This window comes from Synchiropus splendidus, chromosome 1, assembly GCF_027744825.2.
Source record: "Synchiropus splendidus isolate RoL2022-P1 chromosome 1, RoL_Sspl_1.0, whole genome shotgun sequence".
Classification (NCBI taxonomy): domain Eukaryota; kingdom Metazoa; phylum Chordata; class Actinopteri; order Syngnathiformes; family Callionymidae; genus Synchiropus; species Synchiropus splendidus.
This window is the reverse complement of record NC_071334.1, coordinates 52,421,354-52,444,089: the sequence shown is the minus strand read 5'-3', so window position 1 is coordinate 52,444,089 and position 22,736 is coordinate 52,421,354. Positions and strand designations below refer to the sequence as shown.

The following is a 22,736-nucleotide window of genomic DNA, read 5'->3' as shown; positions in this document are numbered from 1 at the left end:
TTTGAACAGGCAGTTTTTGTCCAACAGTATACAGTGACTATAGTTTCTATAGTGTTGCATATTCATTGCGGAAATGAAAGTACTGACATGTTTATTCACTGCAACACACCACCTGCCTCTGTAACCAAATAAGATCAGGCAGGATGTGCACTTCAGGTAAATAGCAGGAGCTGCAAACAATAACAAACAGATTTGACACACGATGAGAAAAGAACACACAACTGCTTATTTCTACCTTTTATTTGATGACAAAGAATGAAATGATGTTCAGTCGGGTGTGTACAACATCCAGTGAAATATTGCCAACAACATCCAATGCCACCAAGCACTCTGAGATCACATGTTTTATTGAGATGCTTTAAGGTCAAGCTGGAGTCCCCCTGCTTCTTGTTCAGTGTATGAACAGGCTACATTCATGACACTTGAGAGTAAACCATAAAGGGTTACAAGGCAAAACATTGACTTGAGCACTTCATATTAGAAGCAAATACATGAGTACTGCATTGGTACAGATGAAGACCCTCTTTAGCTCCTCCCTTTGGTATTGCATTTATACAATATTCTTTAAAGAAACAAAATGTACAACTGCATAAATATAAAATTTGTCCACCACGTTCACGAACGAAAACATTCAGAGCAACATTACAGTGCGGTGATGAATTCCAGAGGAACTGAATACCCTCGGCCTTTAGCGAAGGCCTCGAGCGTCCCGACAGGTTTTGCCACACAACTGTACATTCAAGGCAAAAATCAACAGTAAAAGGCAGGACACGGAAATAATAAAACCCTAAAACGCATTAAGAACGATTGAGTAAAGCACAAGAAGAAGCCATTTAAAAAGTATCCCTGCGATCAGATGTAAAAACAAATAGGGAAAAAAAGGAGGAAAAGGAAAAAGACGAACTTGGAGTGCAGCCTTGTCGATCATCGGGTCGCTTCAAAGGTGTGCAGAAGTTGGACGTGCATGGATCCAGAGCCAGAGCCAGAGCAGGAGTGAGGTGGCAGAGATGGACCAGATCGCACACACAAGAGGCAACATTTGGAAGAAACAGAGACTAGCAAGCAGCATGAAGCACGTCCAATGGTTGTGGGAAATTCACAGCAGAATAAATAGATTTCCTCAATCTACTGCTACGCTTCCCTCGTATTCGCATTCTAACAATGGACAGGAGAGTGGACAGATTACATTGGGTCCCCTACTTGATTTTCATTATTATTCATTATAGACTAGATGTGATTGACTTAACCGCTAGAGCCTGACCGCTCCTAACCCATCGCCCACCCCCCCCACATAAAAAAAACCCAGATCCCCACAGACTCAGCTTCTACAGGAGATTATTGGATTTGACCGAAGGATGACAGGGGATGTGGGAGAGGTGAGCGCGGCGCTCTGGAAGAGCGCAGTGGTCATGAGCCAGTGACCTGGATCTTGATGTCAAAGCGTCCTTGGTAGCGATCCTTGTCGCTGTATGCAATGTTCTCTCCGTACACTTTGCACTCGATACGCAGTTCCATGTTCTTGGTCAGGTTCATGAACTGCACAGCCACTAAGGGCTGGAGGTACTGAGGGTGAAGCATCTTACCGTAGTACGGGTAGTACTGCAGTGGGAAGCCACCACCAATGCCGTGGTAGTTGATTTCACCAATCTTACCAGCGTCTTCCTCCCGCTAGAGAAAGGTAGACAAGAGCAAAAGCAGACTGTTGTGAGTGAATCATGCTAGCAAGCGTTTGTCATAGTGCACACATTTCTTCTCCCATGTCAGACCATCTTTTCCATTTTCATTTCATATGAAGGCAGTGCTAATCGGCACAGCAATGGTGGTTTTACTGTCGCTCTACCGCACTGTTGTGTGTAGCAGAGAGCTGAGCCAAAAGGCAAAGCACTCTATTTACAAATCGATCTTCGTCCCAACCCTCACCTATGGTCATGAGCTGTGGGTCATGACCGAAAGAACAAGATCCCGAATATGAGTTTTCCCTGACGGGTGGCAAGTACCTCCCATAGAGATAGGGTCAGAAGTTGTGTCACTCGGGAGAGACACAGAGTAGAGCTGCTGCTTCTCCGTGTTGAGGAGTCAGTGGAGGTGGTTCGTGCATCTCATGAGGATGCCTCCTGGACGCCTCCCTCTACCTTCCCATACAGTGGTAGACGGATCCAAGATGGTGAACGGAAGGTCGCTCTGCGACAGCTACTAAACATAGGGACGCTCCCATAGATGTTCTTGGCGTCTGGTTCGGACTTGGTCACTTTTTTGGCCAAAAAGCAGCAGATGCAGGAGAGGAAATCATGCTAGAGGCCTGGTATGCCTTCCCTGGCTGCGCACCCCGGGGATCTTTCCCTCAACCAGCAGCTACTGATCTGCCTTTTGCAGCTCTATGTAAATACCTACATTTGCTTTTTTAAATCTACACTTGTCTTTATATGCCTGATGTTATTCATGTGCTACATGGACAACTGCACTAAAACACATTCCTCATCTGTGAAAGCTTTCAGAGCCAATGGTGACAATATGAACATGGAGAGTTTTATGAACAAAGTGTGACAGAATTCAAGGTTTTTTTAAGTCTTGAAAAACTGGGACTTGTACCGTATATTTTGGTTGTTAAATATGACTAGTAAGGGGCAAAGACTTTTATTGACTGCTCTGTTAAAGCTGTAGAACTAAAACATGTCGTGATCGACCATGTTTGAAAATACAACACTGTGTTTAATAATCTGCTAGATGCAAACTAGACATCGACAACGCTCGTCCTCTGCTGGACAAGATCCAAATACACTGCTTTTGCTGCCAAGGCTTCACAATCTAACCAAGCTTTCCAACAATTTCATTTTTGACTGGTCCATCAATAGGTACAACCACTCTTTCCAAATGTTCTCATCAAACACTGTCACCTAGATGTGACTATTGGCTGAGGATGCATTCGGTCTGGGGCACTCCCTTGTTTGTAAACACACTCACGCTGAACAAGTGTGCACGTACCTTGTTGGTGCAGTGGATGGGGATGACATTTGGCTGGACTTTGTACTGTGCTTCTTCAGGGATGGATGTATTGGAGCTTGGGGGCTGAATACACATTATGAGGATGTCAGTAAAAAGAAAATAAAACCTCAAGTTCACAATCGTGAAAACTTACTCTTGGGCGGAAGTTGACAATCCTATTCAATTTCACAATCAGACAGGGTTTTCCGTCTTTGAATCCAAAATGGGGATCGGTTACACCAGAGCACGGTCCAAGCAGACGGCGAGAAAACATGCAAGCCTTCCTGACACCCATGTCGCTCTCTAGGTCGCCGCGGTTCTTGTAGGAGGAGGGCTCATCTGTAGAGAGGAGACACAGTCAGCACATGCGGATCCCCCCCGCCCCACCGTGAGGCGGTTTGAAGAGCTGTCACACCAACCTCCACAGTCTTCGTACTTCATCAAGTCAGTCTGGATCTCCTCGTCGTACTTGGCAAGGAAGTCTTTCAAGGCTTTGGTGTATGGCAGATACGTCTCTATTTCGTTGAGGTTGAAGGACACTTCGGCTTTGTCTGCGCGAGGGGTGTGTGAAAGGCCTACACAGGAGAAGGTTTGTTTCTTAACCAACAGCCTGTCATTCCCAGCGAGCCCCCCCACAACAGATCATCTCACAATTCTAATCTGTAAATTCAGATTAGATCTTCCAGATTAGATCTTCCCGCCTCACATCCATCAACCGGTCACCCAACTTTAATTTACTCAGGCAAACTATGCGTCAATAACTACACTCAAACAGACCAGCAGTCTCCAACCACAGTGGCAGAGGCTCAGACTAACAAAGCCGTTTTGTATTTGGATGGACTGTAGTACTTTCCCCTATAGTTGGGGTTGAGTTAAACAAGGGAGCTACTATAGATGTATATTCATATTTGCAAAAAGACGCTACTGTTCTCTCTGAAACTGATAAATTGACAATGAAAGACGTACACAGGTGCATGCATGTCACGGGGCAAATGAACAAGTCACCATGGCCTACTGTACCAACCACATAAATGCAAAACATGTATTCAACTGCTGAAAAATACTGAAAATATCAGACAACTACAATTTAATCCAAGCCATAATTTTGTCTAACCATAAAACAAATAAGAATATGACTTGACAATTCTTCACACAATCCTTTCAAAATACGGTGTGGCATATGACAGCATGAATGCAAATCTGTTTGCAGGTCTAAAGGCTCTCGGTGCAGTCGATGCCTTCGAAAGGTCAGTGAATTCTGTGCACTGGCTCAAAATGCAAATGAGGATACGTGACATCACTTCTGAACTTCTGGTCATCTTAGTGTCAAATCAGAGATGGTTCTGCCTTCACATTACCCCAAACATTGAGCGTTTCACTCCACTGTTCACTCTTTCCTCATTTCTAAGTGTTGGATCACACAGCAGGTTCGGCTGAACGACTGCTCACTGCTCACAACGTAGGTCTGCTCTTACCAGGGGGTGCAACTCGATCCTGCCAGGTTGGCTTGTAGTCACTCAGGGTCAGCAGCATAGCTTGGATGGTCCCAATGAAGATTCCAGCAAGGCATCCATAGAAGATCACATAAAATAGAAAAATCTTGACTGCAAAGGAGAGAGAAATGTAAAGGTCACCAGGACACTCATGCATAAAAAAAACATCCTTTTTGCCTTGCTCATCTTCCGTGCTATTGTATGCGCGACTCCACCGAGTTGTGCATCCTACTATCCAACATCATTATTCCCAACTCTCTCATTGGGTTAACGGATTACTCTAGGGAGCCGATAAACAGCACAATCAGAAGGGACAATTCAAGCAGTAACCTTTGATTTACCACACTACTATAGCAGTGTCACTACCGGTAAATATCATGCCGTCTGATAAATGTCTTGCACAACATGCTCTGATGAAATGTTTGGCTGTTAACTATTACAAAGTAATGACCGCCTCTCACCAGGTTTTGTTGCGTGTGTGATCCTGGTGAAAGATTGCAGCTTAGTATGTGACTTCAAAACTAAGTCCATAGTGAGTCAATAGCAGGTCGCACTGGGGACCTTCGGCTTCCACCACATGTCGAGGAATGCAATTGCTTTCACTCACTACAGCTATTCATCTGACACTTAAAGGTATTATATGTTTAGAGGAAAGGTTTTTCCACTGTGAATGACAACATTAGTCTTTAAACAACTGACTGCCAACACACTTCACATAATAACATACAAGCTCCAGTTACAATTCTGTTGTGGCAGGATTCAAAGTACCATGTCCTTAAAAATGTACACTCATGTTACCATTATTTCATTCCTATTTGTTCACACGATCCAATGCAGACTCGAGATTTTTTTTGGGTCATAATTTCATGGTTGAGGAGTCTAGCCAGATTCTGAATAAAGCCAGTCTTATGTCATGTGCATCTGCAAGCGCTGAAATACTAACCAAGATTTTCTGCACAGAAGATCTAAGGACCAACAGCAGCAGCATTCACCACGACGCCATACAACAGTAGCAGCCATTGTTTTCACAGAAATAGGACTGTGAAGGCGATTATCTGCAGATCTTTGATTCAGTGAGGGAGAGATCAATTATCTGCAGGCCATTCATTCAGTCATGTCTTAAGGTCACTGAAGTCATACATGACAAATTGAGAAATTCCCGCATTCTGAGAGCCTATTGAGAGCGCGATCGACCACACGACTTGTAAAACACGAACAAAGAGAGACGTCCTTCTATCTGAACTTCGAGACCATAGCAGTGTGAATCTGCCTGGTGTCAATGTATGAATGAAGCCCTCAGCTCAACACCATTTAAAAAAGTTCCCAATGAAAGCACAGATAAATCACATGGAAAAGTCGAATGTTTATCTCCTGGTGAATTTGCGAGGGTGTCATCGCTGTCAAAGCCCGCCTGGCGCTCTGCCCAAAAATGCGTCAGCACTTTCTGGATGACCTCACAAGGACACGCGCGATCTTGACACACAACACAGGCGCGCACGCGGGGCATCGCCGGCCGCTGCACGGCACTTTTTTGCTGATTCAAACTACGATGTTACCTTTGCAGCGAGGCGTCTCTGCTGAGTGACATTGAGCAGCGGAGCACAGGACACAGGACACGAGTCATAAACAAGTTCGTCAGCTGGTATTGTTGCGTTGGATTACGCCGACACCTGATCGCAGTAACCTGACTCGGATCGATAGTGCTCAGCTTCCAATTTCAGGCAAGACAGGCCATCTCACCTTGACTCACCTTGAACAATGATGCAGTTTTAACCCCTTAGCTGTCACCACAGGACCAGCCGCCGAAAACTACGGCGTGACGACGCCACTGGTTAATAAATTCGTGGCGTCCGCGGACGCAAGCGCTGCCCCACATTCCTCAATGTTGGGGCTCAGAACGGTCACAGAGTAAACACGTTTCGGCGGCAGAGAATGTGGCGTGTTGGTGATTGAAATGAAGCGGAGCAGAAGCGTCGCTCCGGAACGCAGCAGCCAGGACTAACAGGTGGTTTGAGCACGAGGCATCCGCAGCCCCGGCCCGGCTACTTACACCAGCTGCCTCCAGTTCGACCCATCACCTCTCCGGTCTCCGAGTTCCACAGGAACTTCTTCCATCCACCGTCATCTTTGTTTGAAGGCATTTTAACGGCGTTCCCTCTGTCGGACCGCGGGCTGACCTGAGCGCAGACTGTCGCAGTGTCCCTCGGCTCCCACTGTCAGCGGGTCCGAATTATAAAGCGCTCCTCTGACGCCCCGCCCCCGAGACGTCACGTAGAGGCGGAACACAGCGAGCCAATCAATGGCCGAAGACCCTGTGCGTCCGGCTGACGTCACGTGCACGAACGGCGCCCGTGCATTGGCTGTGATGCGATGTGTGTGCTGGTAAGTATGTCTTTAGTTCAAAGGCTTTTTTTCGTTCGCGACTTTCAGATGCTCCAAATGACCCTTGCAGCATAGCCAGAGCTTTGAACACTAGATTCAAGTTCAACGTTTCACCTTCAGTTTTCAGCATCAGCTTTATTGCCAAGGTCAGTGAGGATCCCACCAACTAGCAAAGTGCAGTCATGAACATAAAGAACATGAACAAACAATAATAACAGGCCGAGGAGGGAGCGCTGCACCTGTGACGGGAGGTTCCGGTCTGAATTGACCGAACCCTCGTGCCAGAGGGAAGAGGAACAAACAACCCGTAACCAGGGTGAGAAGGGTCCGAGGCGCTGATCCGGTTTCATGATTTTCACCGTGCATCCAGTGTTGTCTCAAGGACACTTAGCCATCTTTCCCTGGAGTAAAGCACAAGCTTTGAATCACATAGCAAATATTGATCCTGCTATTACATCCTTTCCTAATCCCCACGTCCAACTCATCAGCCGCTGTCATATCCCACCATACAACACTGATGCAACCACTGTATTCAGGTACACACACTGAGGAGAACACAATGAAAATGACTTTGAAGATTTAAGTGTTAGTGAAAAATGGAACAAAGATTCTACCATTCAGGATTCTTTTGTGGTCACTCACAAAATAATACATCCCCCATCAGGACATATATATATATATATATATATATATATATATATATATATATATATATATATATATATATATATACTACTGGTCAAAAGTTTTAGAACACCCCAATTTCTCCAGTGTTTTTCTTGAATGTTTAATGTCTCATTGCACTCAGACGTGAAAGCATAGTACAAATAAGCAATTGGAGTCAAAAAAGAATTGATGGAATCAATTTATAGACCAAAATGAACTCTAAACTGTTGACTCCTCAAAGTAGCCACCTTTGACAGATATAACAACTGAACACACGCGAGGCATTCTTTCTACAATAGAAATCAAATATGCTTCAGAAAGTTCTTCCCATGTCTGTTGCAGAGGTTCCCATAAATGTGTGGAACTTGTGGGTTGCTTTGCTTTCACTCTTCCGTCCATTTCATCCCAAACCTGCTCAATGGGGTTTAAGTCTGGAGACTGTGCGGGCACTCCGTGCTTTTCAAGTTTACCAGCTTGTTCTTTTTTCGCAAGGTAGTTCTGGCATAGTTTGGACTTGTGTTTTGAGTCATTATCTTGCTGTAAGGTGAAGCCCTGACCAACTCGACTCATACCAGAGCGTATTGCATGGCGCTGCAGGATGCTGTGGTAGCCGTTTTGGTTCCGGGTGCCTCTCACTCTGAACAAGTCACCAACCCTGGATCCAGCAAAACAACCTCAGATCATCACACTTCTTCCTCCATGTTGGATAGTTGAAGCCACACACTGTGGAAGCATCCTTTCACCTACTCTACGCCGTACAAACATCCCACGTGGTGAACCGAAGATTTGGATTCATCAGTCCATTATACCTTTTTCCAGTCTTCAGTCGTCCAATGCCAGTGTTTTTTGGCCCAGGCAAGCCTTGTTGTCTTATTCTGACGCCTTAGTAATGGTTTCCTCACTGCAACTCGTCTAGTCAACCCCGCAGCTCGAAGTCTTCTCTTCACAGTTGAAACAGAGACTTGCTTACTACGACCACTATTAAGCTGTGCTTGAAGCTGTTGTCCTGTGAGCCGCCTATCACGCAAACTGTTAACTCTCAGAAACTTGTCCTCTGATTCAGTTGTGGCTTTGGGTCTGCCAGACCTCTTCCTGTCAAAGTTTGCCCCAGTTTCTGATTTCCTTTTGATGGTGAAGGAAACTGTACTCACTGACACCCTGACTTTTTTTTGCAATTTCTCTGTAGGAAAGACCTGCATATTTCAGTGTTACGATGGTCTGTCTCTCTTCCACTGTTAATTGCCTTTTTCTTGCCATTTCTGTAGCAACACACTACTTTCTGCAGTACAATACTGTTCAACTGATGCTCACGAGGGTGTGGTACCACATTGTCTTCAAACACATGCTGACAGAGTCATCCAGCAAACTTGGAACATCTGTACGAATTAGTAGCACCAGCTTTTTAAGGCTTGGTCACCCTCCGTTGCTGGTAGTTCACCACTTACTGTTGTATCATTTCATTGGACTTGAGAGACTTGAATTGCAATAAATAAAAATTAATAATAAATATTGGGGTATTCTAAAACTTTTGACCGGTAGTATATATATATATATATATATATATATATATATATATATATATATATATATATATATATATATATATATATATATATATATATATATATATATATATAAGACTGAGGTCTTTGTGAGGCTTGAACTGAAGTCTTTGTCAGTCACATGGAAACCTAAGCCCTTGACATCACTGAGTTCCTCATACATGGGAGGCGAGATTATAGTGCACCACCCTGCAATTCTGGCAGATGCTACTAAACAGTCATTATTAGTAACCAACACAGTCATTTTATTCACTTGCTGTTCAGAACTGCTGCTCCAGGTGTTTGACTTGTATCAGGCTCTTTGTGCACAATAGAGATCACCTTTCACTCACTTTGGGGATGTCACGCTTTTCAGGTTCTATTTTTTTTACAAAGCAAATGAAAGTAAAATAATGGGGTTTGGTTGAAATTCCAACATGTGCTAGAGTCATTTAATGTGAAAATAACTAGATCCAAAACTGAGGTCATGATTGTGCTGCCCACACACGAATAGCCAGCACCTCTTTCAGTCGGGAGCTTTAGGAGATACTCATCTTTCTGTGCTTAAGTATAAGTATCTGGTCAATTCTGTGTCCAAGCTGTCAATACCCGAGTTAGCAGAAATGAGTTTTATTTGATACTTCTTTTTGGAATGAGGGAGAGGAAAGTGAGTGGCATGGCGTACTGATAGTACCAAAGTGAGGAGCATCGTTCATCTGCCGTCATCAGGAGGCATCATCACATGACCCACATCGGCCAAGGATGGAACTCAACTGTAAAAAAAAAAAGGATCAAGATGTTTCTTGTGAAGACCGGAAATTCTCTTAACTTAACTGACTATTGCTTGTTTAACCCTGAAGAACTGTTCAGGCAGTTTGTGTTCTGACTCACTCTGCTTCTCATTTTGTATTGAAATTCTGTTCTGCCTTTTTACTTAAATTAAATGGATTCATCCCATGTATGTCACTATAGGCAACAAAATGTAAAATACAAAATCAGTTTGTGTTCAGACTCACTCTGCTTCTCAGCTTGTGTTCGTATTGAAATTCTGTTGTTGAAAAAGCTGTTTTGCCTTTTAAATAACCCCATGGCTGTTACTATAGGTAATAAAATCAATATAAAAATAAAATAATTTACAAAAACCATAAAGAAACAAAATGTATCTTTTCTCTAATCATGAATCAATGGCCATGAAACACAGCAACCCACACACAACACGCACATGTTACTATAACTTCAAAGTGTCGTGGAATTCCCAGGAACAGGTGAATGTATTTACTCCTTTGTTATCATAGACACATTGTCAGACAGATCCAAACTGTGAGGTTCGCCCACACGTGGCAGACATGAAAAGGTGAGTGCTGATCACAGGTGGAGAGAAACATAGTAGAAATATCTTATTACTGAACTTAAGTGTAGTTTTTGACTAGTAGTATAAAGGCACTGTATAAATCCTGATGAAAACGCTGATCTAAATGCTACCTTCCTCACCTCATCCTGTACGTCCTTTATTTGCCTTAAAAGGATTTTTGCCTCATGGCCAAGGTGAACAATCGTTCATACAAGCTGATGGAAAACATGTCGGACTTTCTCCAGCTTCACATTCTTGTCTAGATGAGAGGGCCTGCGTGTGATGTGTGTTCATGCATGCGTGTGTAAAATGGCTCAACAGTGTGCTTCTCACTAGACTTGCTTGAGCTGTGTTGATTTGTTTGAATATAAACATGAGTAGCTCAGCCAGGATTTCACACATGGGGGTTCTAACCTTTCAATGTCATGTAAAGGCTGCAATACTATGCACGACCTATTGCAAGGTGAACATTTGAATTACAGCGCTCATGTTCCAAACATCACTTATGAAGCATAAAATTGTGCCCAAGTTGAATAGAAAAAGTACATGTGCTAATAAAAAGGCGTGATGAAAATACAATTGAATAAATGTATTTATTTATTTTGCTGAATCTGTCAAATATAAATGCCACAAAATGTTGTTTTGCCCTGGGGATTTTAAAACCTTTAAATTATTCAATGGTCATTTCACAAGCAACTTACATGACTCATGGAATATGAAGAATAGACCTGAAGAACAACAACACTGAAACAAGAATACAGGGTTACTAACATCAACCTACAAATACTTTCTTCCAGGTTAGAATGGACTGGAAGATGGTTTTTTGTTTTGTTTTCTGTTTTACGTCATTTTGGGGCCAAGACAGGAAAAAGCTTACGAGAGCAAGATGATCCTCTCAGAGAGGGAAGTGCAAGCTGGTCTGCAGACACTGAGGAGACGGGCTGAGCCACGAATCTTAATCATGTCTTGGCCGTGCATTGGTGCCGGCCTTTTAGTGGCAAGTACCAGCCTTAAGCCGTGGGAGGTAAAGTCTGATCCAAGCAAATGAGTGGAGGACCAAGCACAGAGCCTTGTGAGACCCCTGCGGGAAAGCAGGGATTCAGACTGTTAAACCCAGCTGAGAGCTCAAGCAGGACAACCACATTTGCTGCTCTGGCGGTTTGAATCTGACCTAAGTGAGTCTTGTATGGATGAAGAAGTTGGTTAAAGCCAGCTCGCTTCAGTTTCTTAGTCATGAGTGTGTTTCTTTAAAAGAGGTTTCACTCCTGCCTCTGAGTTTGGGAAGCATCCAGTTGACAGGGAGGTGGTGAGAAGATAAGGTACCTCACATAAGGTGGTTCAGTGGCAGGTCAAGGGTTGCCCCCTTGTTGTCGGGCGAACAGAAGGAAGCATGGTGGGGAAGTGCTGAGAAGGTCAAGGGGTTAGGAGAAGTTTCCTGGGCTGGAAAATGGAGAACTGAAGGAAGAGTGAATTGTTTGATTCCTGCTTCCTTTCTTTACTTCCTTTCATTGACTCTGTCTACCTCCAAGAGCTTTTCAAGTTCTTTTTTGAGTTTTGCTTTACACAAAACTGATCTACTTTTCCAAACTATTCGCTTAATAAAACTATTGTTCCAACATACTTAATCTCCTTTGTAGTTTCCTGTGTTCTTCTTATTTCAGAAAGTTGTTATGCGTTTGATTTAAAAAAATAAAAATAAAACAAACAATAATAATAATAATAGAATGAATAAACGTCCTAACTTGACAAACACAAGCATAGTGATGCGTAGGTCGATGCAAGGCTGTTGTAAACATTGACCTAAAATTGCCTCAGGCACCACATCCACTCCCTGTTTTCTGCTCAGCCTCTTCACAGATGTACCATGGTAGTGCAATAGGCATTAGTTATTATAGAGACAAACAACAGTTTTTCCTCGGTAACAGTTACAGAGGCCTTACTCAGACTATGAAGGAAGCCACCAGTTACATCTGCCATCTTTTTGTGTGTAGCCACAGCTGCTTCTTTTGTCTAGATGTGTACATGTAAAACATGTGACGGAGTGGGGGAGGTGTGCAAGGTTAAGGTAAGTCAATGAGCTGGACACCTACAGGTAGAATCAACCAGAGAAAAGAAAGGCAGTCATCTCCACCCTTCCCAAACTACCTGCACTTTCCATACCTCTTTAAATCCCTGTCAGAACTATCCATGACTGATACCAAATAGTTTGTCTCGGCTGGTGTCACTAACCCCTGCTTCACTGACCTTCCTGCCGCTCACTCATGTACTCCATCTTGGGCCATCTGAGCCACTCCTCTCCTCTCAAGCTCACACCTCCACCACTCTAGCCACTCCTTTTACTCATCTTTACTCTCACTACAGTTCACTATATCATCAGCACACATCATAGTCATGGAGACTCGTCCCTAACTTGTCAGTCTGTCGATGACAATTCCAAATAAGAATTGGCTCAGAGCTGATCTCTGTTGTAATTCTCACTCGTCGCCACTGTCTCACTGCCCTCATAGGTGCCCAGCACGACCCTCACATACTTCTCTGATGCTCAGACTTCTTCCTCTCCAGGAACTCTGTCGTGGACTTCCTCTCGATCTATAACTCCCTCGAACCTTCACTGTGCTTTTCCATCAAAAGCCACAGTGAAACCAGATCTGTCGTCGCTTGGGAGAAGACCAACATTTCCCACAGTGATGGACGGTCCGTGCGGTCCAGGTTGTCATCGTCACCTCCTCACTCGCTGCCCAGCCAAGATGTTCTCTCCCTTCCTAACACTATCAATATCCAGTCTTCATTCCTGTCGTGGTTGTCCCGTGGACAACTTAAAGTTCACGGTTTTATTGATTGTAAAAGGTGATTTTATTATGTTCAGTGAGGCCTGCAGCGAAAGATTGCGATTGTTTTCTTTGTTCATTATTGTTCAATAATAAAGTACCGTACTGTTATTTATACTGTTATTGTCATTCTATTATCTGTACTGCTCCATTTAATGGTTCCTAACTGGTTACTCATAATAAATGAAGTGTTGTAGATGATTATGGTTTTTCATCAACAGTAATACACTGCATTATCACAAGTAGACCAAGCAACTTCAGCAGCTGCACAACTTGCTGACCCTGCAGGTTTTCGTTCCAATTGATCGGGAGTGCACACGTCTGAAGACTATAATCAGTAGATGGTCAGTGTAGTTCAGCTTCAGGGCCGTCAGTTGGGTGTGGCATGGTATGGCAGATGCCATTACCTTGGCTACAGGGGAAAATGTAAATGTTTTTAGGAAGCCACTTGGACGATGATGTTTGCTATATACTATACATGTGTGTGAATGAGAGGGAGCCAAGTGGACAGGTGAAGTTACAGGCTGCAGAGATAAAGAAGGTGGAGGATTTTAAGTGCTGAGGCTCAACTGTCCTGGGCAATGGAGAGCGTGAGAAAGAGGCGAAGAAGCGGGCGCAGGCAGGGTGGAATCATTGGAGAAAAGTGTCAGGTGTGATGTGTGAGAAAAGGCTGTTGGCTCGGATGAAAGGGAAAGTCAGGCAGCAGTGTTGTCTGGTATGTACATGCACATGTAATAGATCAGCTACAAATGATAACCAGGACAATTTATTTCTCTCTGTTCTATGTTTCCCAACACCTGCGTCCTCCCTCCCTCCATACCTTGAAATGTGGTATCTCCCAGCCCTCTTCATGGGACGGTAGAGGTCAGGCCTACAACATTGTTATTAGCATTAGATTTGTTTTGCTGAGGAAATTAACATAAAAGCAAGAGGAAACAGCTGAGAACTGTGGATTCAAGAAGGCAGGAGATGGTGGGGGGGGGGGGGGGATACATTTGTTTTGGATCATTTTGGATTGTTAGTTTGGTGTTTTAAAAAAAACAGGAAATTGTCTTCTTATTTAGTTTCATATTGACTCATAGCAAAACACATTCATTTCCATGAATGCTGATGGAACCCTGTGAACCTGGTGAAGTCATGTGACCTCCAGGTTAGGCCCGCTCGCCATACCTTGGCTTGGTCTGAGTTGACGCCTCAGTGTGGTCTTGGTTGTTTGGTTGGGATTCAGTTCGACACCGTAGATTACCATGATTCGGAGGGAAACTCCTAAGTCAACATGAAGGTCATAAAACAAGGAGGAAGTAGCATTTGTGGCCTGGTTCGAAGTTCGAAACACTCATGGCTCACTGATTAACACATTTAATCTTCTCTCCGCAGCCTGAAGCTGAACCTTAGCAGAAGATACTGTAGCAGTAACTTGACCACAGACAGAACTGTTCATGAAAAATGCCAAGTGGCACAGGCCAGCGCTACATGCAGCGTTTCTGTGAATAATAATAACAAAAAAAAACAAAAATAAAAAGTGATACAAGTGAGATTAAGCTGCTGGTTGGTCACACACACACTATAAAAAACCTGACCACAAAGCATTTAAGTGCATATCAAGTACTTAATTTTGTTTGGACTGCATTGTTTTACAGCTGATCTGGCACAAAGTGAAAGCCCTGTCCTCTTTATCTTGCCATTCTCCGTCTTTCAGGCTGATCATTTTCAGGGACTTCATCATGTTGGTGCTTGAAAACCTCAGATGTTTCCTTCAGTTATTCAGTGAAATGTTGCTCATTTAAATGAATGAATGTGTTAACACTTAATATCAGCATGTATGTTTGTTTGTTTTTGTGTGTTTAAACCTGAAAGAACTGCTTTTCAAACAACCAGTTTTGTTTGTCGCATGTGCTCCTCACGTCTTACTGAGATCTGCGTACGTATGTACAGTTGACTTCTGGCTGGTCTGCACCATAAACCCCTCAGCACTGCATCCAGCATGCACCGTGAGGTTTGGTTTGTATCCTACAAGCCTTCACAACCCTCTTATCCTGATGATGAATACACCCGAGACACCTCAGGTAACCTAGTCCTCCTGTTTTTGCCATGTTCTTTCTATGTCACACAAGTTGATTCGCATCACTCCTGGCACACATCTGTTGCCTTACCCCAGGAGAGCAACAGATTTTCTCAATGCCATTGGAAGTACCAGATGTACCTGACTTGAGCACACATTCAGAAGAACCAGGAGCACAAACAGGACCTTGTTCACAGTCATTCACAGCTAAATGACTGTGACAAGGCAGTGACAGCGAAGGTTGAGCTGGTATGGCTCATATGGTTATTGCAGCGTGATCGTGGAGGTATCGAGAGACTGATCGAGCCCAGGTGCTCTTCCATGAGTGGCCAGGTAGCAGATGCACCACCTCTCGCTGGAAGTCACTGATGTTACTGTGTCTCTGCTCAAAGTAGTCAAACAATCACAGACTTCTTCATTGATTCAGCATCAATAAAAGTCTGAATAAATGCGTTTTTGAAGATTCCACAAGACTGTTGGAAGTATGACTGGCTCGTATTTGATTAATACAAATGTACACTTATTTGTAGTTTAATGAAGGCTTAATGCATAAATAGTAAAGGGTATTTACAGCGACCATGTTTTGCTGATTCATCTTTTTGTTCCTCAGACGAAGAGCTTGACCTTGACCGTCTCTAGTACTGGCATTCTCTGGTGCCCCTGTTTGTAGTTGAAACACAGCATAGAATGCCATAGTACAATTTGATGCAGCACACTAGGTGAAAGCAGCTCTTTAGGAAAGGATTACTCCTGAATTTGCAGGACAAAAAGAGCGCTTTTCAACCTAGATAAAGGTCAGGATGACTGACCTCTGCGGTGTTATTCACCCACTCACATATCAATCATTTATGCTTTGGGGAGCCTCAAAAAATTAAGTGGTGTCAGATAAAGCCAAAAGCTGCTCAATGGTTCTCATTTCATTCCATCATTGGTTGAATCTTCTCTTTATGGTTTCTTTCCTTACGGCAGACAGAGTACCAACGCAAAATAGCACAAGCGTCTGGAAGGACAGGTTACCATTCTCCTGTCAAAACATTTCCTGGGCATCAAATGTCATACATCCTCCATGCTTGTCTCCAACTTTGGCAACCAAGATGTTCCAAATGCATCTGTCAGACACACGCTACGCCACAATCACAGGGGTCAATGATTGACTCGGGATCATTATGGAAAGTTTAAATGCTCTACTCCTGGGGTTAATGTGTACGGTCCTCCAAGAGGAATGTGGCTCGACCTTCTTAACAGCACATGCAGAAGTGCCATTTGGGAATTGATGGACGGCTGAAGGTGACAACAATGAATTTGGAGGGACAACAGTGAAAACTGCGTGAGCAAGGTCCATGGATAGAGGCCCTGGCAGATGCAGGTCCCTGCGGCGACCCAAGGACTCTGTGGTGGACTTCTTGCCGTCAAGATGAAGAAGGCCCACAGGCTCAGTACCCAACATGAAGAGGGGGAAACACGCAACTGAGCAGCACATCAAACTGTTCCCTTAACAAAAAGTTGTATACTGGAAGTATACTTGAGTATAAGTACAACAAGTGTACTACCAACCACATACTTATCACATACTGATCTAATCTTCTTCATACTAAATTGCAACATTTTTATTGCAACATTTTATTAAAGTCAAGTATACTCCAAACCATATCCTAGAAGTTTACTAGAAAGTATATCAGTCTTATACTTCTTCGGACTAAATTGGAACATTTTTAGTTTAGTAAGGTACACTTTCAAGTACATTCCTAACCATATACTAGTAGTTTACTAGAAAGCATATTACTCTTAGAACACTGTCCCATGGAGTACACATTCACCTCCCAGCTGTGTACAGATGGCAATGTACGTATCGCCATAGTACAACAACAACTCAGGACTAAAGAGTACAATACATGCCACAGATGGTTGACGGCAGATAGTCGCACTCACAGTGAGCGAGAATTATTTAGTCATTCAAACAAAACACGAACAACAACAACAACAACTGTCAAATGAGAACAAAACAATAACATAGCAAAAATGTTTTCTGCCACCAGTCAGCTAATCCCATGATCCTTTGCATCTTCACCTCAATAAAAGTTAACTTAAGTTAACTTTATTAAGTATACTTGGGTATAAGTATACTTCAGTGTACTACTTTCAAATGTAGTACATCAAAAGTAAACTTCATGTATACTTCCTTAGTTTTAGTATAAAACAAGTATAGGCATAGTACACTCGAATAAACTGCTTTTTGCTGCGGTTAATTTGCTGAGAGGTTAGCGTATCGTAGCGGAGCAACAGAGAATATTGCACCAAATCAGATGGAGTCCCGTCAATCAATAACCTTTTATTACTGATTAGCTCGTGTGCCTTCTATGTTGCTGATAAACTCAAGGAGTTAAATGTTTTTAGCTGTTACCCAATCCCACTCTGCAGGATATGATGTCACGGTGTCCGTGGGAACTAGATAGGGTGGATCGTGTTTCATTCAGCTCCTTCACCATCTGCATGTTTTAAGTGTTCCACGCAGCAGGAGGATTCATAATGGCCAAAAACACCGTGCAGAACAAAGCACAGGGGCGACATGGGCTCAGATGGCGGGCGGTCGGCCTGTGACGGCGTGGTGGCTGGTTCGATCCTGACGTGTTTGTGCCGTTGTGTCCTTGAGCAAGACACTTAACCCTAGTTTGCTCCTGGCAGTTCAGATGGCGCGCTGCGTCGCAGCCAACTGCCTCCAGTGTGTGAATGGCTGACTTAGTGTGAAGCGCTTTGGTTGCTGGATAAGCATGGAAAGCGCTATATAAGTAAGAGAGATTTACATTCTGTAGCTGTGTACTATGATCCTTTGACTAGATATTAATTGTACAATATTGTCCCTTCTCCCAAATAGTACTAGCACCAAGTAGTAATAGTACTATTTCTCCCAAATAGTACTCGATCTCTCCGGTTCCCCTCAACACATAGGTGTAGATGGCATGCTTGTCTTGCTTTGCTTTGCTTTTTCAAATGTTGATCCAATTTCACTACTATCCTGTAGTGATGCAGCAACATTAGAGCCATTTCAGTGAGAAAAAAGAAGGAGGGAATGCTAAAACGTACGATCACACTAGGCTTGTGCAACAACTCCTGAATGGAAACAAGAACAAGGGAGAACATTGTGCTCAAGTTTTGAGAATGAATCTATGTCCAATAGAGTCTCCAGCTTCATATGACTTGGACAAGTGACACATATTAGTTATAATAGAATTATTGTTGTCTTCAGTATTGTGAATACCATAATAACAAGGTCATTCTTCTTTGCAAAAACAACTTTCCAACCTTGTTATGGCTCCTTCTAAGTCATTGCTATCTGAAATTGCAAAGAGCAAAACTCAAGACAAGCTGAGGTGTGGAGAGGTTAAAGTCGGGTGTCTTCACTTCACTGCCGATACCCTGCCGAGCCGTTGGGCTCCCCAGTGTGGTGGTAAAGTGGATGCACTTGCGTAACTTTGGTTACAAATTAATCACAGTCACATTCAGACACTTCATACCCAGGCGCAAAGATTGGGACTCACGCCTTGCAATAATTCATGTGACGGTTAATATTTGAACCAAATAGATAAACCTCCGTCACTCAAGTACTTCTTTGAGCGAGATGACCAGATCCACACACTCAATGGAGACAAGCTGAGATACTTTCTCGCTCCTCAATAATATATAGCTTCAGAACAGGGTTGCATTTGGTGCTGGTGACTAGTTGGAATCCTCAGCATCCAATACCTTTTGGCTTCCCTCAAGAAAAGACAGGACCCACTGACAAAGTTACTGTGTCCCAGGTACAGTTTTCAGACATTTCCCCTTGTCTTCACCGAAACAGTCTCAAGATTTTAAAGAGAGACAGGAGACCCAGACACTGAAAAACCACAAGGATATTCAGACCGTTTGAAGGACGGCACAAAGACTACTGAGGCTACTTCACTCCTATGGTTCCATGAACTTTTGATCGCAGAGAAGGAAACTTCTTTCTTCGATTAAGCAAACAAGAATAAGAATTTGAAAAGGTATAAAAAGCAGAAGTTCAAACCAAACATCCAAGAGTTTTGTAGTAGATGCCAGGATGTATGTGGAAACATCCAAGGATTCTGAAGTTTTGGTGTAATGTGATGTAAGAAACAGAGAAAATGCAAAATATTAGAATCCAATGTGACCCTTCGCTCTGCCGTCTGGGAATCCACCCAGACCATCATTGTCATTACACAAGAGTGAAATTATGTTGATCAATATATATTATCATATGCCCTGGCCATATATTATACGAACAAAAAACAAATAAAATAAAGTATTGCGTTGACATGGAGGAGGAAGTATTGTAGACTGGATACATAGACTGTCTCGGCTATTTCCAATGGAGAAGATAACATACACTGAAGGACATCATATGGAAACTACTGGAGGAACCAGAACAAGGACAGTGAGGCATCAGATAACTACATTAATGTGTGTGTGTAAAGTGAATGTCTAGTCTTGTTTTGGGAATTACTAAAGTTCTGAATGTTTCTTTTGAAAATGGCCATAAAAGGATATTCAAGTTCAAGTCCACAGCTTTACAGCTTAAGGATCCCAATGCACGTATGTTGTTGAATATGAACCTATTCCCAGATTTCTTCTCAAATGGAAGCACACAGTTAGGAAAACTTTTAAAACTTCAAAAAGAATTAAAGAATCTCAATCAGTCTGTACTGTGACAAGGTTCGAATTGATCAATAATGAAAGCCACTTTGGAAACGGGGAGGTAGAAATGCAGAGCAGCGCAGGCACCAGCCGTCACCAGCTGTGTTGTGATGACAACAGCCTCGTCGTTATGGATCACAACTCAGCTCGCGCGGACACTCAACAAAGTCTGTTTTCAGAGGACCATCTCCCGCCACCTTGCCCTTCACCTGTCCCCTCCCCCTTTGCATGTCCCTTCACCTTTCTTTTTCACTAATCTGGCATTTAGTCAAGTGACACTTGACACTGTCAGCGGAATTCCACCGATTTCAATGCAGGCGGGAGCTGTGACTGCAAAAACCAATGGAGACTGCAGACAGCTCTATAAAGCCACACACACATATATGACCACACAACATGAACAAGTCAGTTGTTGCTTGGTTCAGCGAGTTGCCATGGTTTACGCGAAAAGACACGAAAATGGAGGGCCAGTCTGAGGTCGTGATTCTTTCATGGATCCATGGTCTGCCTTACAGCACATCTACGGATCATCCCACCAGAAGTTAGATACTGGTGGTTTGGTTTGGTGGGAAATGTTTGGAGCACACAATAGCTTAATAGCACTTTCAATGGGACGGCATTTCTTCTCAATGCTTTACTCATTTCTTGACCTACAGAGGAGTCACCTTGAGTACTGCAGCACTTCCTGTCTCCACCAGAGTCCCACCCCCTCTCCATTACAACATGCACTCCCCTGTTCCCACAGCTACACCTGCACGCTCTGACAAAATGCTGGCTCAGCTCCACGCACGTGGAGTGGTTCCTGACAGGCCACAGTGACCTCTACAGGTCCGTCATTAACACAATGGGCCAGTGTGCTTCATATTGCAGTTTGGCTTCGGGACACGAGCGTGCTCTTATTGCAGGCACGCTTTCCTCCGCCCGCTGCAAATCAACCGAGCGGTGAACCTTGAAATAAGGACTGCGGCACGACTGTGTCCTTCAGTGGCTCACCTTCAGCTTTAAAACGTCAAGTCCAAACTTCTATCTCATGATACCAGACAGTTTAAGCTGAAGTGTCCACACGATCCTGACGTCTCAGACAAGCTCACACACACTTTTTACCAGCCAAGGGTGTGATCAGTGGAAACAAGACATTTCCACACACATTTGCTCACACGTACAGACAGATGGGATGAGCCGGCATCATGTGCCTCAGCGGTAGATGCCAGGATTGTTCCACCCAGGTGGCCTTGTGTCCATCCTGTGGAGAAATTATGTATTATATTAAGTGATAAGCCGGTGCAAGCTCTCATTCTCGCTCTTCACTCTGGTCCTGTTCTTTTTCTCCCCTGCTGCAGCAGCACTCACAAATTGCCACATGAACCCACTGCACTGTTAATCTAAATTTAGAGGCACATCCAGGTGCTCTCCACCACTGCACTCATCACACTTTCTTTCCTGGATTACCAGAAAATGGATGGCAGTTGCTGACAGTGGAGATACCAGCCGAGCCAGACCCATACGTCACTGCATATAGCTTTGTTCAGGTTAAGATTTCCTTCATTCAATCACTTTACATCATGAAAAGAAAAAGCAGAAAATATGTTTTCGTTTTGTGGGCATTTTCTCCTGGTGTCTGCCCATTCTTCTGTTCCTGAGAGGTTATCTTTTAGGACTTGTCCAGCCGAAAACACTACTTTTCCAATCCCATCATTTCCCCTGCTAAAAAAACAAAATCAAATTAAAGATGGCGCCGTTTCCGGTGGCCACACCAAGCCACTGAAAATAGGTGATAGGTGCTCTTAGGTGGCACGGTGCAGGCTGTGTGTAGGAGTCTCTCTGAATTATTTGAGTGAGTAGTTGAACTGTACACTACTTTATAGTCTCCGTTCTATACCCCATAAAGTAACAAGTATAACATGCAGAAATATGACATAGCAAAACAGTTAGTAATGCGACTGGAGTTAGTCGCAGCTCAGGCCCTATTCTTTCTCCACCATGAAAGACTTTCTATTAAGGTTAAATGGGCTTCTTGGTGCAATGCAGGACATTCAAACGATTCACGACCATTCAAGACGCACAAGTGGAGGACAGAGTTTGCCGCAACCAGCATGACAATGAATCTGTCCAGTGTTGAAGTGCAACCACGAAAGGAACTGAGGTTGATCAAGGTTACTCTACGCTTCCTAACATGGACATTCGGGCATGGAGGCCCTCGTCTGACTGAGGTGGACTTGAGGGGAAAGGCACAATGAGGCTGAGAGGCCATAAAATGCAATAGTGACAGGTAAAGGTGAATCAACAACGGACCTGAAAGAAGTCAACTTTTCAGATCTTTGTTGAAAATCTATCTAAATGCACAGCTGACACAGAAAAAAAGTTTCCTTAGACATAACGTCAGCCTGGTGGAGAAATATTTATGTCAACTCTTGGAAGGAATGATGAAGAGTCAATTTCAAGCTCTGGAAATCAAATGCAATAATCCTAAAAAGTAGCAGATTAAAAACGAAATCTGACCAAACAAGATGGTGGCCCCTCATTCCCACAACATGTTACTTACGTTTATCGAACGCTTTCAAAATGCTTCACACGCTTTGTTTCTAACAACGTAGCTAATGTACGTTGGCCTACACTTCAATGTGAGTATGTTTTACTGTTTGTCTGAGTTTACCCAAACATCGTCGATGAATAGGGGCATGGCTGGAAAACACGTATTTTATCCCAGACATCAACACAAAACAAAACAAAGTATGCAAC

The 22,736-nt window shown here is 43.5% G+C and overlaps 1 protein-coding gene and 1 long non-coding RNA gene across 2 annotated transcripts; both read right to left on the bottom strand.

The window, feature by feature from the left end:
• Positions 1-225: 225 nt before the first annotated feature.
• atp1b1b (ATPase Na+/K+ transporting subunit beta 1b) lies at positions 226-6,695 on the bottom strand. Its single transcript, XM_053849491.1, has 6 exons — positions 6,526-6,695; positions 4,458-4,586; positions 3,402-3,557; positions 3,137-3,321; positions 2,983-3,066; positions 226-1,668 (listed from the first exon to the last, which is right to left on the bottom strand). Exons 1-6 carry the CDS (start codon positions 6,614-6,616, stop codon positions 1,408-1,410), a joined length of 906 nt encoding a protein of 301 aa, XP_053705466.1. The 5' UTR covers positions 6,617-6,695; the 3' UTR covers positions 226-1,407.
• A 283-nt stretch (positions 6,696-6,978) lies between these two features.
• On the bottom strand, positions 6,979-10,255 carry LOC128749664 (uncharacterized). The gene is made up of 3 exons (XR_008412964.1): positions 10,081-10,255; positions 9,759-9,837; positions 6,979-7,258 (listed from the first exon to the last, which is right to left on the bottom strand). It is a non-coding gene; the product is annotated as an uncharacterized LOC128749664 (long non-coding RNA).
• Positions 10,256-22,736: the final 12,481 nt, after the last annotated feature.

Coding starts and splice junctions, on each gene's coding strand:
- atp1b1b (XM_053849491.1), bottom strand. CDS start 6,616: ATGCCTTCAAACAAAGATGACGGTGGATGGAAGAAGTTCCTGTGGAAC. Junction 3,558..4,457: donor GGATCGAGTTGCACCCCCTG/GTAAGAGCAGAC, acceptor TCTCCTGTGTAG/GCCTTTCACACACCCCTCGC. Junction 3,067..3,136: donor TTGTCAACTTCCGCCCAAGA/GTAAGTTTTCAC, acceptor ATGTGTATTCAG/CCCCCAAGCTCCAATACATC.